This window comes from Cyrtonyx montezumae, unplaced genomic scaffold (assembly GCF_038088225.1).
Source record: "Cyrtonyx montezumae isolate F1298 unplaced genomic scaffold, pur_monq_1.0 scaffold_3, whole genome shotgun sequence".
Classification (NCBI taxonomy): Eukaryota; Metazoa; Chordata; class Aves; order Galliformes; family Odontophoridae; genus Cyrtonyx; species Cyrtonyx montezumae.
This window is the reverse complement of record NW_027072034.1, coordinates 35,392,125-35,411,198: the sequence shown is the minus strand read 5'-3', so window position 1 is coordinate 35,411,198 and position 19,074 is coordinate 35,392,125. Positions and strand designations below refer to the sequence as shown.

Here is a 19,074-nt window from a genome sequence, read left to right as displayed (position 1 = left end):
GCAGGAGAGGAGCCTTGGTTCCTCACTGAGTGAAGTGCTTCCCTTTAGGGGCAAAATTCTGCAAATAAAGCCTCAACACCCTCAGCCACAAGGGTGCCAAAGCATCCTCTCTTACTTCACCAGCCTTGTGTAGCCAGACTGCCCACTTCTGATACTCCATACTTTGTATTTCCACACCAAAAAGAGTATTCTTGCTCCTATCCAAAAGGATCATAAAGTGTAACAATCTGTCTGGGTACAGATGGCACAGCATTCAGCCAGTCCTATTCAATACAACACGATGATCCCTTACTGGGGCACTCAGGCTACATGGACAATAAACTGGGAGAAACAGCTCCACTTGCTGCCAACATACAGAAATTCTGGAGCTCTATCAATATGTGGAAATGGCAAAATAAGGATGCAGAAATGCAATAACATTGCTGGCTAGAGATGACATTATGAGATGATCTGGGAAACAGGAAGGGAGGAAGGGAAAAAGGCAAACAGCAATCAGCAATATAAGATATATAAAAAAAGAAACCATAAAAAGTCCAATTCAGAACAGAGATCATGTATCATTTTGTGAGAATAGACAGGAAATCTACAATACAGAAAATAAATGACTAAAGACTGAGATATCTGCCCTTAGGCAAAACTGCTCTTGGACTTTATTTTTGCAAAAGAAATTTCAAAATCACAAAAATATGGAGTTGTCTGCAGAGGAGACTGCCCTTGGGCATGAGAGCCTGCAAAGCCACAGACACAGAGAGTGCTACATGGATGAATTTAACAATCTGGTGCTAGCAGCATCCTGTCCAGAACCTGCATGCTTTTCATAAAAATCACTCTAATGGCCACTTGAAAGCCAGCCTGACATCCTTCCAGTGCATTGTTATATCTCCTGTGTTAAGTATTGCAAATGTAATTTTCTTGATAAGAAACTTTACTCCAAGTGCCTTCATAAAGCTGACATTATACTGCAGTCCATCTCCTGTTCGTATACGAATGGTTCCAATATTTTGTTTGAAAGGCTGCAAGTTTACAACCCTGTATGTGTCATCTGTAAAGCTCAAAGAAGGGATCCTTAGGTTCCTTCTTAGATCCCAAAACAGCTGGGAAGCTAAGTGAAGGAATATTCAACGCAGAATCATGAGTAAGACCTTCTGGTTCACTTGAATGTCCTATGAATGGTAATGTGCCCCTGGAAAAATTTCTTATGTGTAATGACAGAGGCTGCTGACATTCCTGACCTGAAACTGGAGAAATGAAGACAAGGTGCACAAAGGAAGTGACCTAGCAGAATTAAGTTCCCCCCAGAACTATTTTTGCCCGTAATATATGAAAGGGTAACACACAGCTGGAGGGTACAGTGCAGCCAAGACTTGCCTCAGAAGCTGCTGCAGTCTTTCTCAGGTACCAGGGTGACTCCTGTGCCTCCCTGGAATTCTGCATCCTGCAAAAATCAGTGTGTCCCTTAGGATGCTGCAGGTCCTATCTCCTGGGTCTGGGGCCAGCCCAGTGCAAAGAGAACAGAGTTCAGCAGCTGCAAGTGCACCTGGCTGCAGCCTTTCTTTTCAATGAACAGGTTTTCTAGAATAAGATCCTTTTGCAAGTTATCTCTTGATAACAGTATGCTTATTTTCTTCTCACCTTTCCAATCCTAGGGCTATTCCTAACCTGGCCATCTTGAGCAAGTGAGCTGGCTATGCCTTTTTGTTATATTCTAATCTTAAGAGCATGCAACTGAGGCCCTTGTGTAATTTCATAATGCTCAGTGAACATTCTCCTGCCTACTTCAAACCAGGTGCGCATTTCCTGATATGGGTGCAACATCTTCTAACGTGCAACACAGCAGAAGCTTTAGCCATGCATCTTGACAGACTGCATAGAGGTTATTGCTCCGAATTTCCGCAGAGTGCTCTATACCCCACATAGTCGTTTTTCATTAATACGTGAGGACCTGAAAAACAGCACCACAAAACTGGCCCTTGGTTCCAAGACTGGATTTTCTATACATACGGGAGAAAAAGCAGACAGCAGCCACCCTTTATGATTGTGGGGCTGGAAGTATGGGTCGTTGCATACAGATTTCTCTTTGGTGTATTGCTCAAGGCACTTATTCAGATCATAGCTCCAGGAGTCACAGAGATCCTGTTATCTGGGTCTGCTCATTCAAACATCAGCTGGGGTTGTACTTGCACACATTGTTTTTAAGCACTGCATCAAAGCTCGCATACCTCATTTTATACAGCTGATTCCAACACAGCTTCTCCCAGATTGCTGTTATAGCAAGACAAGAAAGGAGGCCTTGGCATGCAAATATAAACCAGTCTTTCAATACAGTTGCTCCAGAATAATCTGACTGTGCTCACTGTAGCAGTCACCTGAGCTACAGATCATCTCTACATCAGGATTTTACTGTCACAGCACCAGCACTGTTCAAACTACAGTTCCTTCAAGTAGAAATATTTAAAAGCTTCCCTACTCCATCATCATTCTGTCTTAATAAAAGCCCTATGGGATCAGTTTCACTCAAACAGTTTTTTGACAAGATTATAAGTAGCTGTTAAAGGTCTGTTGAAATGGGAGGAAGAAACTCTCATTTTACTGAAGTTAGAGGTAAAATTCCCCTAGACTTCAGTGGGCCCAGTATTCATCCAAAATACGTAAGAAACCTTGGTTTCAGTCATTGATCTATTAGTAACTAAAAAATTTAACTTTCATAAAGCTCTGAATGCTTACGCCATCAAAAAGTTTTAATCCAGAAAAAAACCTATAGCATACCTTAACTACCTGAGAAAAATGTTGTCTACAAATTATTCCACATATTACCCATAACTGCACATTAAAGTTTCATCAAACTTATATTATGTCTAGCCTTTAAGAACATAAAGCGATTATCAATGTTCTATTTCAGTGACGCGCACTTCAGACACATGAAATGAATATCCATATACGAAGTAAAACAAGACCTTATCACATTGCTTCTTCAGTTTGCAGAAGTCACCTTCAAACATTTCTTCTGGAGAACTGAGCATACCAATTCTTCCATGAGGCCATTCCTTTTTAACAGATGTGGGAAGAAGGAGTTGTTAAAGTCTAGGATGTAGCAAGGGAATGAACTGAGACATTTGGGACCCAGTCACATGTAGTGAGAGTACTGCAGGGAGAGACAGGAGCTTGCTGGCAGTCCCCCAGGACCCTTTTGCAGGGCACTGTGAGGAGCTTCTCACTGTTTCCCTGGTTGCCCAAGAGGGGCTGAATGGCACAGCACAGATATTTAAGGGATGAGGAGGAGAAAGACAGGGAATGTTCAGGGATGCCACCACCTACTTCCCTTAATGCAAGGAGTATCATCTACTACTCCTGGGAAATGTGCTTAGAGATTGAACAATGCCATCACCTCTTTGGTGTAGTGAAAGTGTAAAAAACACTTTCTGGAGTATTATCTACAGCTGCCAGATGGAAGGTGAGGGCAATCACCTGCCTGGAGAGCAAGCAGATAGCCACAGCAACCTGCTCTTTCTTATCAGATACTAGCTCTAGTATGCAAACAAAAGAAAAAAGTGAAACCTTTAGAAGGAGAAAGCAAAGAGGAAAAGTCACCAGAGGATTTTAGGAGAGGTTAGCTCAAGCACTGAGTTAACAGAGGAGGTACTGATGAAGCTGATGCATGGGAGGTTTTTCTGGCTCTGAGGTGCTGGGATCAGTACCTCAGATACAAAGCCCTCCCGTCTGCCCTAGACCACAGAACAGCTGAGCATTCTGAGCTCCTTGTTTCTGTGCACTGCCCTTGGACTGATTAAAGGGAGAATTTTATCGGTCTGCTTTGGCCCTGTCTGTGCTGGCAGTTTATAGCTACAGTGGGGCTCAGGCCGGAGTGGGTGTGAAGATTCAAAGTGCCCTTCCCAGTATGAGACCAGCTACCACCATTTTCCTTAGAAAAGGCAAAAACTTGAAACTCACCTCAAACTTATCTCAATATCTTACAGACATGACAAAAGAGAGCTAGGGGGATTCAGCCTCACCCAACCCATACCCCCAAATGAAGAGACTTCACTGCTGGTTCAGACCAGGTACCTTCTCCAACAGAACCTCAGCAGAACAGTTCATACTGTGCCAGCATCTCCAGTACAAGCCCTTGTACGCTCATGGATAGCAGAATAATGGAGTCGTTTGGTTTATTTTTTTCAAACTGTGAATGCTAGGTTTGTGAAATTACTCATTTAGCCTTAACTCAGGATGCTCCCACTGCGATAGGAACCCTTTCATAACCAAACCAGTATTCCTTTCAAAGGGTTTTAAGGATCAATTTGTTTTAAAATCCCTGCAGAAAAGGTGTGTAGTCCAGATAACTGGTGCCTTCTTATTTTCCTTAAGTGTATACATGTGCTAGTGAGAACATCTATAAGCATATATACTAAGAACAGCCAAGGTTCTGAAGGACTTTCCATATAGTCCTATTGAATACTGTGGATACTGGCTGATGCTGGGTTACCTAATGCAGTAAAGAAGCATTAGGACATGGATACACGTTTAGTTCTGGTAGTGATGTCTGCAGAAGTTACCCAGAGATTCACCCTTTCCTGGGTGTTCTGTCTGCAACCTAGTTCCAAGGGAGAAAATTAGTTATACCTAGGAATTCAAAGACTTGGAGCTGGAGTAAGACAAAATTTCAATCCTGGCCTATTTATCCTTCTTGGCCAAGATCCTACTCTTCCAACTTTTCTGTGATGCTTAAATGTAATATCTTTACATCACACTGAAATGTACTTTGAAAATGCCACAGAGAAGGATCTGTGGAATTACTTATTATTTTATTTTGAAAGTGGCATTTTCAAAGTACATTTGAAAATGACTCCAGCTGCTGAAGCTTTTGTGAACTGTCAATAAATCAGAGACATGGTGTGCTTGGCAGCAGAACTCTCATTTTAACTGTACCACATTCTTAGGATAGCTTATGTGGACATGAGGGAACAAGTCTTTAATTGTCTAGACTAACTGTGTTGAAGACTAGGTTATCCTGAGATGATCTGAGGAGGATGGAATTGATGTCAAAAACTATACCTCTCCCTCCATGTGGATTACCTTTGCATGCCCAGAGCACACTTTCTAGACAGGTGCAGAGTCAGATGCTCAGCCTCTGTGTGTAAGAGATTCTTAGAAAGGCAATGAAACAACCAACAGGGTGCTTAAATTATCTGATCTCTGATGGTGATTTAGAGAGATAAAGAAATAATCACACTTCCAGCTCCTAGTAGGAGTTAACAGTAGGGGTAACACCTTTTATTCAACAGTATTTCTTCAACATGGACAAAAGCAATGGTTGAAGCATCTGAATTGATGCTTATGCATCCTTGCCAAGCAAGGTATCTAATCACAGAATCATGTAATTACTTAAGTTGAAAGAGACCCTTAAAGGTCATCTAGTCCAACTTCCCAATAACGACCAGGGACACCTAAAGCTACATAGCCTGGTCCATCCTGACCAGGATGGGGCATCCACCACCTCTCCAGGCAACAAAAATGATTGATCTACAGGATAAAACTTGCTGGAAAAAGCTTAATTTTTATCAGACTAACTGGTGCAGTAAGAAAGAAACAATAACAAAGTTTTGGGCAGTGAAGACCTGCTTTAGGTTTTCTGACTACAAATTTTACTTTCCTAGGGAAATTTTAGATCAATATGGCTACACTATAAATACTATACACAAAATGCACGGTACAGTATCACACCCATCTACCTGCCAGCTTCACTTAAAAGGATCTCCAAGCTTTCTTCCCTTTCTCATTCTTCATATATGATGAATACTCCTTTAAACTCATGAAAAAGGCCTTCAAATCCCTCCACTATATGCCAGAGGAGATGGAGGCTAAGGACTAAGATGGACATGGCAGTGTGCACCTGCCCTCAATTTTGATACTGGCAACAAAATTATTTGATCAGTGCAGATTTTCTAACTGGCCAAAGGGGCTTTATTTCCTCTGTAAGTATGGCACACATTCCTCCCTTGGATCAGGATCATCTGGCCGCACAGCCATACTGTTCCATCCTACCAGATCATACAGGCTTTATATTTATACAGACAGGCACGAAAACACAGTCACTATTTTTCTACAGAGACAAACGAGCTATATTTAGAAAGTAATAAAGGATGAGGTAGACCAGAGGGGCAGTACCAGCCTGTTTGGACTCTCTTACATCAAGACTGATATGCACATGGTAAGATAGGTAGCAGGGATTATGATTTGGCAGCCCTGAACACAAAGCTGAAATCCTTGATTGTCTTCGATTGTTCAGACAAATGGTCCAAAACATTACACAAGGAACCAGCCCACTGCATGATTTTATTCAGCTATATGTGTTAGTAATTTGATGAAGCCTTCAGAGAAAGGCAGATTATCATCAATTTCCTACATGGTAATTGTGTTGCTTCAGGAATCATTTCTTCCTCCACCCTAATATGTTCATCTGCTAAAATATTCTGAAGCATGTTAGACCTCAAGAGCCTCCATCTCAACTTGCAATACATTCCCACTTATTTCTGAATGTACCAAATACACTTGTTCTCAAAACCCTTCAACCCTAATTCTGCAAAACCATATAAAGTGCAAGCTCTCATATGCATCTTCCTGATCACCAGCTCTTTAGCCACAGACCTCTGGCATCCCTTGCCAGATAGCCAGCTCTCTCCTCAGCAGCAAAATTTTTATCTTATATACAAAGTGTTTTCACCTAAACTACCAAAGACGGGACTGAAATTTAATGGGTTTTCTTTTATTCTTCCTAAGGTACAATATATTCTGTCCTACACCTACTTAAACAAAAGTGGAAGAGTCAACCCAATTTAAGTGTGCTCACACGCTCTGCATTTTCACAGCCTTAGGCTTTATATTGTATGAAGAGGAAACTGCAAATTCTTCACAACACAGCTAGAGGACCAACTGCTGCCCAGAACATTCCATAGCTTTTCTCAGCTTGCACACTGCGAGTCTCCAGACTACATGAGCATGGGGGTGAAAAACTCCAATGGAAATAAGAGATAAGATGGGATTCATGTAACTAATCATAGTTTTATCAACAGTAACAGTAGCATTCCTAGGATCCTTTTTTTGAAGCTGTGAAAAAAAAAAGAAAGAAATCCACACAAAGAGTGGAGAGAAATAAGCATCTTTCACACTGAGGTAGACATCTACAACAACAAAGGCAACCAACTTCTTAAAAAATTCCCTTCTTTGCACTGGGAGCAATTCTGAGCCAAGAGGCTCAGCTGCAGCCATCAACATTACAGATGGATGAAATTAGCTGAGGAGGATCCCAACCATACACTGCCACTGTGTGTTACAGATTGCTCATTGGCAGGTTACCGGTTCAGTGCAAACATAACTGTACTTCAGGGGATGGTATTTCCAGTTTGGCAGATGAAGATTTTAATCTCAGTATTTCAGTTTAAGTGAAATGATGAGAGAGTTCACTGCAATGTTTTGCTCCCCTGGTGATAAAAAAGATAAGAGTAGCCAAAGCAATTCCTCAGCACCTACCAGGTACTTCCAAAGCTCTGCCCACAAAAGCTGCAGCCTGTCCACAGATTTGGGCAAAGACAGGGTCACCAATGAAGCTGTGAATGCTCGGAAGATAGCCATAAGGACATGACTCCATGCCCTCCTCTGTTTGGTCATCCCCTCCTCTCCACACACAGACAGAGTTTCAGGTCACTCTGTCTGCAGAAACAACCAATTCCTGGCCTGGTTCATTCTTAAAAAATAGAAACTGGAGAGAAACTGTACCTGCTGCCTGCAGCAGAAGGACCGATCAGCTCCTCTGCTCACTGCAGAGCTAAAACAGAAGCTAGATCTTTTGTAACCCCTCAGAGTCCATCCACACATCTCCCTCATCCAAAGACAGACTGGCTCCAGTTCAGGTTTTGTCTTTTAATAAGTGTTACTCTTTGCCATGAGAGTTCATGTCTCTGTGACGAAGGTCTCAGAAGGGCCTTGCCCACCTTTGTTACCAGCAAAACAGGCTACTGCCATGCACTCTACATAGGGACTATATTTGAGCAGATAATTGCTTATTTTTAGTATGTTACACCACAGCCTCCTTCTGCGCCTTTCCCTCCCTGTGGGTAATTTCACCTCTGGATTTTTTGAAGCAACAGATCTCAATTCCTTGAAGGACAACTTTTGAGAAATGGGGCAACGTGCATTAAAAAACAGAGAAACTAGAACTGATATGCATGGTGTTAAAACAAGAATCCTACTGATACACTGTCCTCAGGGGAGGGCCCTTCACTTTGTATATCTCTATTTTCTCTTCCTCTGTCAAAACCCGAATTGTTGATAAGCAGCTGAGAGTCCTTGGCACCATAGCAGTTTATCACCACTCTGTAAGCTTCAGCCCAAAGTGAAGAAATTATTTTTTTTTCTTCTGGCTTCAGGCATTTTGAAGTTTGAGCAGGAAAGCAGAGGCAGCAGGTCTTTAACACGTTGAAAGGAAATGTGCATTTGTACGGTTTAATAGCTCCTAATTAGTTTTGTAATATTTATACAATGCCCAAAGCATTGCCAGATCCTTTTCTGTAAATAGAAATGGATGTACAAACGAGACTTACCCTCTGAAGTAAGAACAACACACACAGTGGACAGAACAGAACAGAAACATTCTCATCTAGATGGCTAACTGACTGAAGATTAATATCACTTTTTTAAAGTATAGATTTTCTGGTCACTCCGCACTCAGGGCCACACAAGCAAATCTGCAACTGGGAGAGGGTGCTTTCTGGCACCGCCAGTGCTTGCAAACCCACACATTTCTCACAGAATTATTTTTCCCTAAAATAAATAAATAAATAAATAAGCAAACAAACAAAAAAAAAAACAACCTAAGCAAACCAAACGTGGCTTTCACAATGGAGACCTTGAAAACAGCATGCCATGTTCACATTAACTGGTCTTATAGTCAACAGCTCTACAGTATGAAATTGCTAGCTTGCTGAGGAAGTACTTCATAGAAGAGCAAACCGTGTGCTAACATGCATCCAGAACACGTGAAACTTGTACATGCAATTTTAACGCTGAGTGCTAATGCAGGAAGTAGCATTTCCAGCCTAGGTTAAGCTATGCATCCACTCAGAATGCCCAGCAGCGGGCTGATGCTGCCATCCAGCGGATGGTCCATCTACAGAACACTGAATTTTAAACGACTTCCACAAACGATAATGATAACTGTATTTTGGAGCCATACAAGATTCTGGGAGTCTCTTGGAGACAAATGCCTGTAGTCTGAAGCTATTAAATTATGCAGATGAAGCTTAATGAGCCAGGTCCCTGGAGGTGCTCAAGGCCAGGTTGGATGGGGCCCTCGGCAGCCTGAGCTGGTGGGGGGAAGCTCTGACCATGGCAGAGAGTTTGAGTCGAGTAGGCTTTAAGGTCCCTCCCAGCCCAAGCTATTCTGTGATTCTAAGTTCTGTAATTCAAATATAACCAAACCTAGAATCTCTGGCAACCTTCAATTGTCATAATAATAGGGGGAAAATCTGTTTGTACACACGTTACACACATGACCACATGGCAGTTAAAATCTCAAATTATGGCAATTGTTTAGATACCCAGAGGTAGCAAAGATGGCCTGTGATCAATTCAAACTGAGGGTAAGAACAGGACTCCAAAGAGCTAAGCCCTTGTGAGGAGATGAAAACGATGTTCAGCATCTAAAAGCTGAAAGAAGATCAATTATTTATCAGCTGCTGGCCAAAAGCTTAGTTATGTTCCAAAGGCAAACATCACAATTTCTGGCAAAAAATAAATAAATAAATAAATAAGGCAGACTGATAGCATTCTTCCAATATTCTACAGCAAAGTTCATCAAAGCTTCAATCTTTATAGCCATTCCCCATTGAGTAAAGAAAAGCTGCTCACTGAGACAGCTGAGTTCTCTTAGCTTGAAAACGCTGCTCAAATCACTGTCCTTGAATCACAATAGTTTTAAAGAACAAATGAGCTTTATGCTTTTAATAGCACTTATTATTCAACTCGGGTAATCTAAATATTTTTCAAGCATTTGAAGGGACAGAAGAATAAAAGTTTTCCTGCCTTTACAAAGCAATTTTCTATACAGATAAGTGAAACATGAGCCCTTTTCCACAATGCTCTTACAGAAGGAAAATAAATAAATGGAAATGGAGCTGCAGACAACACTCCCCTCTAGGGGCAGAAAAAGAATTTGCAACACACACTTCAGCGGTGTTATCATTTTTAATTCACATACACAAAATAAAAGAGATAAGGGCTACCAAAAGACAACCAAAATTATTAGTCATTCCCTGCAGAGAATATTGCTGTTTATGAAATATATCTAAAGAGCATATTGTCTTCTTCTGTTCAGGCAGAATAATTTTAATACTGCACATTACAGAAGTATATTTATTACAGTTCTACAGCAAAGTATATCCTGTCAACTCCTGACCTAGACTACAAATCATGGAATGCAACATGCAAAAAATTCAGTTCTCTTTATAAGTAAATACACTTATCATGAAAATATATATGTACTGCCAAGTGCTAAAGCTGGAAGTTTGCTCAGCTGATCAAACTCAGTATATTTGGAAGTCAAATAAGAGGAGGGTCAGCATCGGCTCAGCTGCTTTCCTCCTCTTCATTCAGGCAGCCAGATGCGAGGTTGCAAAAGCAATTCCGGCATCTTTGTCAATGACAGAGGGCCCAATCCTCCCGGCATAGATTACTCCTACGTACAGTCTGGGAAGCTTACAATTCCTCCTTGGAAATGAGGGGGATGAAGATCTAAGGGAAGGCTGTCTCCACATCCCCAGATCCCATAAGACAAGTGAGTGGAGTGGGACCTGCAGAACGCAAGGCTCATGCCCCAGCTGAGGTCCGGCATCCTCCACCACTGCACTGCTGCTAGGACAAGAAGTCCTGCCCCCAGCAACCTAATTTCTCAGGGAATGTCATTCTGGCAGCACTGAGGAGCCATATCTGTCAGAACCTGCTTGAGGGGCTAAGCACAGGTTGCAGCCATGCTGCACCATCAGGTCAGGCTCTTTCACTGCCTCCTTACACAGCATCACTACTGCTGCTGAACTGCCCGTCACAACAGACCATGATCCTGAAGGTAGCACAGCTCCCTGCACCTTATCACAGCAGCCTCCCATCTTGAGTTTGAACAGAATAGGATGTACACTCTTTTTATTTTTAAAGTTATTACTTGCAATAGTGGAAAGGAAGCTATTTAAAAAGCTTTGCGCTCCATTTCTTATCACATACAGCACAGTTAGTGGGAATTTATTTCCACACACATGCACACCCACACTGAATACTCTACACAAAAAGAAAAAAAAAATGTTTCATGTTTTTTAGGCTACAAAAGTATTCTGCATCTTTCTGTAGCCTACAGAAAACACAAACCCCAAGAAGCCCTAACCTAACATTTTGAGTGTGTCAGCAGCCATCCAACATAACTCCCCAGGCTCCAATAGAAAGGGTAGGTAAGGCTGCCTGAGGCCTCCTAGTCCCTGATGCAACCAGGTTGTCTGGTAAAGACAGGTAGCAGGACAACAAGAACACCTCCGGATCAAGCTCAAATGTTGCTGGAGCAGGGCAGACTTCCCTCTGGTACACCTAAAGCCCGTGGACCTAGTTTTACCACTCCCTGACAGAGCCACTTCCACAGAGCAGAGAGGTAACGGCAGCTTGTCCAGGCCTCGCTCCATTCCCGATTTCTCGATTCAGGTTGGATATTAGGGAAAATTTCTTCTCAGAAAGAGCGGTGAGGTGCCGGAATGGGCTCTCTAGGGAGGTGGTGGAGTCACCGTCCCTTGAGGCGTTCAAGAACAGTGTGGACGTGGCACTGATTGACATGGTTTAAAGGCATGGTGGGGATCAGTTGGTGGCTGGACTAGATGATCTGAGAGGTCATTTCTAACCATAATGATTCTATGATTCTATTGCAGCAATCACTAATTCAGCAAAAAACATGAGAAAAATGCAACAATATGTATAGCATAAAAGAAAGCCTTTTCTCTTCCTTTTTACCATGACCCGTATCACCTCTTAGTTTTTCTCAGCACAAGTATGATTATGTAAAGCTGTAAAGATGTACTTAGGGATACCTTACATCTCCTAAATCTCTTTTCCTCTGTTCCATTCAAGGGAAGGGATTTAAGGATAGGGTCAAATAACAAAATAAGTAAATAATCAGGACAAGAACACCTGAAATAAACCCTGAGAAGCTCTAAATCCCTCCTTACAGAAGTGTAATCCCTGAGTCCAACAAACACTAACTACTCTGAGCCTCCCCAAATGTCCACTAGCCCTACAGAGCCAGCCTCACCGCAGGACAGAAGTGCTTAACTTCACTGGGGGGCAAGTGCACAAAATCCTCGTTTCAAGGCACTGCAGCACCTAATGCCAGGTCCCCAGCTACTGTGCTGAGTGTCATGTATCACTACAGGTTCCTATCAGACAGAATAGACTTTTTCTTTCATCTCTTTTCAAATGTTGTCTGTATGACTACACTCTCAGAGAAAACCTTGCTGAAGATACATGGAAGTCTTAATTACTACAGCCTAATTACTTTTAATGAGCAAACCCCCATATGCTGACATGGGATTTGGCCTGAGAAGAACTTCAGACAATCCTCTAATGTCACTGATATTACATATAATATCTAGGTTATGCAATGATGAAGCCTGATAGTATCCTCTAATCAGAGGAGGAGCACAATCCTGAAGAACTCAGATGTCAATCTGCTCCTCTGCCAGTGTAGTGCCAGCTTTGTTTTCAAGAAAATACTTGCCATGACAGTGCCTCAGTTCTTCTAGGGTACTTCATTTAGCCCTGTGATGGTTTGCCTTTTAGAACAATTAGAGAAAGTAATAACAAAAGCTTCAAGGGTTCAAATTGTACTGCCCCAGAACGAGATGCCAGTCTGTGGCCTTTGGGACAATTCTACAATTAGCAGTGCAGCTACAAACACAGTAAGAGGGAATAGATCTACACTAAAAAAGCTGTACATAATCATTGAATCTGTTGAGAATATGTTTTCCACTTAATCAAAGGAAATATCTAAGCACCAGCAGTATTCAGAAGCTACAAATTAATTAGTACTTGTAGACAGTGATTAAATTTTCCTCTTTTCTTGATATTCATTAAAATATATGTGAATGACCGGTTGCATGGCTGTGCTGTGAGTGGGGCAAGTGTCATGCCCCCGTCCTGAATTTGCAGATCTAGCTGGGAAAATGCATAAGAAATGAATCCAGGGTACTACCTCATCGTATACAGAAGAGTGCCATCATCCTCAAGGCGCAGAAGTTTGTTTGGAGTCGTCATGTTGTGAGCAATAGACTTCTTGCCATTGTGGAAGAAAGTGTCTGGTGTCCAGATTTTGCTGGCAAGCAGGTTGTTGAGAGGGAGACGCTGCATAGGTCCTTTGAATCGAAGTCTTTCATCCTTCCAGCTTTGTCGGAAAAACACATCTATGGTGTACTCCTGGCACAAAGAAACAGGCAGGTTACCACAGGGTCAGAGCAGCAGTGATGACTCTGAAAATGATTTGAGCCCAGTAAACACAAGCGAGTCGGAAGCCATGTGCTAGAACTTACCATCTCTGTGTCTGACACAGGACCAAAACTGGTAACATAGATGTCTGTTTTCACCTGAGTTATTCTCTCTGCAACAAATATAGATTCTGAGTCAGTAATTGCTTTAAGATGCAGTTCGTGCTTCTGATGCATTTCTCTTTTAACAACTTCTGAATCACTCCAAAATCCCCAAAAGCTTGAAATTAAGAAAATGTTTGAGGAGACATTTCATCCTTGATCAAATGCAAATGTCAACTTCTGAGAGCCCAGGCTCTTTTTCTATAATCACTGGAAAGAAACAGGCCCCACAAGGTTGCAGTTCCCCTCACCCCACTTTCAACACCCCACCACAGGGCAAGTACACCTCGAAAAAGACTGTTTCCCTCCACTTACCAGGGTGGTTTGCTTGAAGGCAGGTATCTGCACTACAGTTGTTCAAAGTTAGGTGAAATTAATTCTACCACCCAGATTCTGAAGACTCAAGACTGAAGCCCAGAGGAACACCTTTAGGTCTCAAGGCCAGGAAACCTAGAGGCTGGCCTAGAGCCTTAGAGATCTTGAGGGAAGCCTAGATCAAATGCCAAAAGGCCAATCGGTTACAAGGCTGACAAAGGAATCTTTAGACTCTGAGGCCAAGCATGCTGCTAGAGGAATGCCAAGAGACAGCCTAAGAGTTGTCAGGGCAGAGGCCCAAAGGGAGACCTGGAGGACTATAGGCATAGACTCCTAGAAATTTCAGAAGTTAGTTACATAAGATGGGAGCACTGAGCCCTATTTTCAAGCATTCATGTGTAAAGTGAGAGGAGAAGGAGAGAAAAGAACGAAAGCAATGTGTTGGTCTCATAAGTGGAAGGGGTGGGGGTAGTCAGATTAAAAAAGGGCCAGGAAGAAACATAACAGATGGTTTACACATGAGTAGAAGATGAGAGAAATCTGGAGGAAAGAGCTGAAGGAGGGCTCAACAGGGTTAGGATGGCAAGTAACTACTCACATGTTACAGTTTTAAAATAGCTGCTGTAGAGGTTATTGAAATGATGTATCATCAATAGAGCTTTACTGTAGCTGTCTAAATACAGGTGGTTTGGGATTCTGTTTTTAACAGATTCATGTCACTGGCATAATTTTATACATGCTGACCAGCTAGGGCACCCTGCAGCAACCTGATAGCACCCTGTCTCGCTCACCTTAAAAGAGAGAGAAAAGAAACCCAAACTGTATTCAGTCACAGAAAGCATACATCATACATGCTCTCCTCATTCAACTTCAAATGACTCAACCAAAAGAAAAAGCCTTAAGTTACTCTTGTACAGAGCTCTGCTTGTCAGGAGACAAGTCTACTTTCTGGGTCCTGTTTGGTTAATGAAACCCACCCTCTTGTCAAGGCTGTGCTGATAGCAGATGCCCTGCTTAAAGACATGGTTTAGCGGGCAGTAGTGTTGGTACATGGATGGTTGGACTAGATTATCTAAGAGGTATTTTCCAACCTCAACGATTCCATGATTCTGTGATTCTGTGGGAGGGTGGCAGGGAGTCACTGACCACCGCCTGAACGTTCACTGGTTGCAGCCACCCCACTCTGCTACCTCCTAGTCCTGGGCGGAGCCGGTTGTCATAGCCATCCAGCAGGCCATCCAAGATCCTGGTGAAGATGGTAATGTTATCATTGGCGTCCTCTTTTCCTGGAGCTGTCGGCGTCTGAGATAAGCTGCAAAAGAAAAGAGACTCATCAAAAGCTTTGTTAGCATCAAGGGACATCAGGCTCGTGGAAACTTCATGACTGACAAAAGCCTGCTCTCTCCCCTCTCATTTCACCTGCTCCTCATTTTTCCCTGAAAGGAACACGGCAGTTCTTCACTCTTCATCTCCCTGCTGCATTAATTAGTTTCCCTCCTTGTAGTTTGCAAATTACAACAGCATGTAGTGGGCTTCATTCCATAAGGTTTTGGCAAGATTTTTTTTTCTGCTCTTGATCTGAACTCTTTCTTTATTTCAGTGAGTTACGGAAAGAAGTATTTCTGATATTGTCCTTCAAGCCAGTAAAACATTACCACGTTTAATTTAAAACTTGTCTGCTTTGGTGCCCATGGCTCAGATATGAACCTGGCTTACAGAGAAACACAAGGATTCCCCAGCTCACAGCACAACCGGAATTTGCACTTTTAAGACCATTTTATTTTCATTCAAGAGAATCCCTGCTTACCTCAAGTTTATCAATAAAAATGCTGCACCTGCAGCAAGAAATGAGTACCTCTTAAGATGGCAAGCTTGCTCTGACTTAGTGCTTGATTCAAGTTTAAGTCTCTACTGAAACTGCCAACAAATGTTTCATCTGCCACAAAGGGATCATCACCCCACTGATAATGCCTCATACACCCTGTTAAGAGACAGAGATCACTTACACTAAAACAATCTGAACTCAGTGTGACCGAGTGACCCAGAGATAACGAAGTAAATAAAATCTTTGTTTATTTACTATTAGTCAGCAGGGAAATAAATCTGTAATTAAATAGAGACTCTCAAAGCACTCCTCTGAATACACTGCCATGCAGAACGTTTGTAAAATATGCATTATACTTGCCTAGCAAAACTGTATTTATAAGAAGAAAAATCAAGGACTTCAACTTGGTTTTCTCTCCACAAGGCTTACACTAACAGGACCTTGCTGACACCCATGCAAGTCAGCCTTGGTGCAGGCTGTTTGGGGACACAAGTTCTGTCTCATGCTAGTGGTCACATAGCCCCTCTTAGTTAGACCCAGTTGTGCATCTGTCCCCACTACATCTTGTGTGCTTCTGCTGAAAAAAATAAAGTCTCTCGGGATAGGGGAGCAAGGAGCTAGTATGATTCCTAAAAACATCAAAGCATGAGGAAACACCTGACCAGAAGTGATCCTCATAGCACAAGGGATGCTGGCACGGAGGTAATGGCTTTTAAGTTGCACCAGGAGAAAATCAGACTGGCTATTAAGGAAAAAATTCTTCACAGGAAAAGCAGTGAGGCATTGGAACAAGCTGCCCAGGGAGGTTGTGGTCACTGCTCCCAGAGGTGTTTTTAAGAACTGTGTGCATGTGGCACTGGGGGACATAGTGGGCATAGCAGGGATAAGTTGATGACTGTAGTAGATTATTTTAATGGTCTTTCCCAACCTTAATGATTCTATAATTCTATGATTAAAGAGAAATTAGACATCCTGCCTGGTATGCCAAGCCATTCAAGACAAAAGACTATATTGTTTATCAATCATAATTGAACAACCTCACTATTGAGTAAAGGTGTTACAAGTGGCAGTCTAACAAAAAAGGACAGGAGATGAAATCTTCACAGGTTCTTCCTATTCAGCTATCATAATTAATGCTTTGGTAAAAGCACTATTTGAATTTTTTCTAATTGCTTTTTAGCCTCTTTTTTAATGAGAAAGAGACATGCATCATGCTGTCTGCTTGTTCCACCATATCAACGTAGGAATCCATTCCCATTTTCCAGTGCATCTGACAAAGAGGCAGAGAGATCAAACTTCATTTCATACTGAGAAGTTTCATGAGAAGCAGTGACTAGACAAGGGGAGAGTGATCTAAATTAGTGCCTCATTAAGTAAAAATGTGAGGTCAGCAGCCATCTATTCCCTCTGGCTTGCTGACTGGGCCAGTCAGCATGTATGTAGCTCAAAAACAGCCTCAGCAAAACCAGCCCACCTCCTCTCTACTAATTAAGAGATACGGAGGAGATTTGCAGGCAATTAGGAAAGATACGAGGAGAAATGGGCTGCAGAGGGAAAAGATAGGTGGTGCAATGGGTGACGGGAACAAGGGATGGCAAATACGGAGCTGGGATTATTGTAAAGGTACGGTGCCAGGGACACAGCATACAAAGCTTCACTAGTTTCTCTGCTCTTGAAAAAAGCTTGTTATTTTTAGTGCTCACGTCTGAATTCAAAGCCAATTGAGCTCAGAGAGAAGATTTCCATTGAACTATTTTTGTGGGGATGGGACAAAATACAACTCGCTCTCATAACCTCTCCTATAATACAAGTAATTGTTAGTGGTTCATTCTGTCTTGGCTATAGACATTTCACCACAACACTATACACACCCTAAATGCTGAAATATGTGTATAGCTTTGTATAGTGCACAAGGAAAGCTAATTAATAGATAAAAAGCTGTGGAAGTGACTAGGATGAAGACTCATAAAAAGTCAGCACTTCATCTGCAAAACAGCAATCCAATTTAGATTTGGCAGATCACTTCACCCGAAAAAGATGGCATCTGATGCTGAATTTCAGAGAAATGTCAGTATTGTGTGAAGTTCCGTCTGTAGATGGATAACTGTTTGCCATTAATGCAAATGTTGCTTTTTATTTCACAGAAAAGTTAGCATTTTGTGTATATTTCTGAGATCGCTGATGAAATAGCACTTCCCATTTTGGAGTAAATGCTGAGGTTGCCTTTTACAACGTAACAGCTTTAAGACTGTACTGTCAAAGTTACATGCATTGTTGTATATTAGATACTATAGCTCTATGAATAGAGAGAACACAGGTGATATCTTAAACCAATTATTTCCACATGCATAAAGACTAGGTTTTATAAAAAAAAAATTGGTAGCTAAGCACATTATTTTCTTGTTACAACCGAAAACGTTTTTAAGGAGACATTTGCAGATATAGAGTAAAAATAAACCTAGGAAAGAACCTTAGAAGATGCTATGAACATTCAAAGGTAATTAAATTTAAAGCTCATTATTGAACATATACTAAACCAACCAGGAATACTTCTCATTACATTTATTTAATCTTGCAGTTTCAGGGTGACTGAAAAAATTAGACGTTACAGAGCCATCAGAGTAAAATCCAATAACTCTCTAAAAATGTTCAGCTACCTCTTCTGATAGGTTCATCATTTACCATTTTAAACATTATCTTTTTTGCCATTTAGTCAAAATCATGTCATGTTCTATTCATAGTTTTGTTGTAATAAGAGGGAAATAGACTATAGATACTTCACAATTTTTCCAAAACATTTTTTTAGAAGTGAGAGACAGTAAAGAAATAACTGAGGAGAATTTGGTGATTGAAAATTGCATTATTTTCTCTCTAAGAATAAAGTTTCCAAGAACATGCCTTAATAGGATTAGGAATTAGACCAGGCCTCCAGACAAATCAGCAGTTTGTGTAGAAGATGGTGGAGAACACATTTGCACGCTTCTTGGATACTGTCAGCTGGCCAGATATCAAAGGAAATGGATTTACTTCTCTAAGCAAGCTTCTCACCATCCCTTCATTGCAGATTCTTGAGATCTGAAAATGCTGATACTGTTTTGTGAACTTGCGCATTGAAAACTCAATTCTTCCACAAAAGATCAGAATATGGGAGAGGGGTGACTGAAAATAATCAAGCTTCAGTGGTCCTTATAGATCCTTTAAGAATAACGTCATTCTTTTATTCACCAAGAGCTGTTACTTCACAGCCTTCTGGGTACAAGCCTTTTGTGAGCA

At 41.6% G+C, this 19,074-nt stretch overlaps 2 protein-coding genes across 3 annotated transcripts in view; one reads left to right on the top strand and one right to left on the bottom strand.

Moving 5' to 3' along the window:
- GABRB3 (gamma-aminobutyric acid type A receptor subunit beta3) overlaps positions 1–19,074 on the top strand; it is a 178,514-nt gene that overhangs the window by 20,789 nt on the left and 138,651 nt on the right. The window lies entirely within an intron of this gene.
- GABRA5 (gamma-aminobutyric acid type A receptor subunit alpha5) overlaps positions 1–19,074 on the bottom strand; it is a 52,435-nt gene that overhangs the window by 29,007 nt on the left and 4,354 nt on the right. The window contains exons 3-5 of one of the 2 annotated variants that reach the window (XM_065741207.1): positions 15,167–15,288; positions 13,605–13,672; positions 13,271–13,491 (exon numbers count right to left, since the gene is read on the bottom strand). In XM_065741207.1, coding sequence (XP_065597279.1) covers positions 13,271–13,491; positions 13,605–13,672; positions 15,167–15,288 — 411 coding nt within the window. The remainder of the gene's footprint in view (positions 1–13,270; positions 13,492–13,604; positions 13,673–15,166; positions 15,289–19,074) is intronic. The other variant, XM_065741208.1, reaches the window with a different exon arrangement.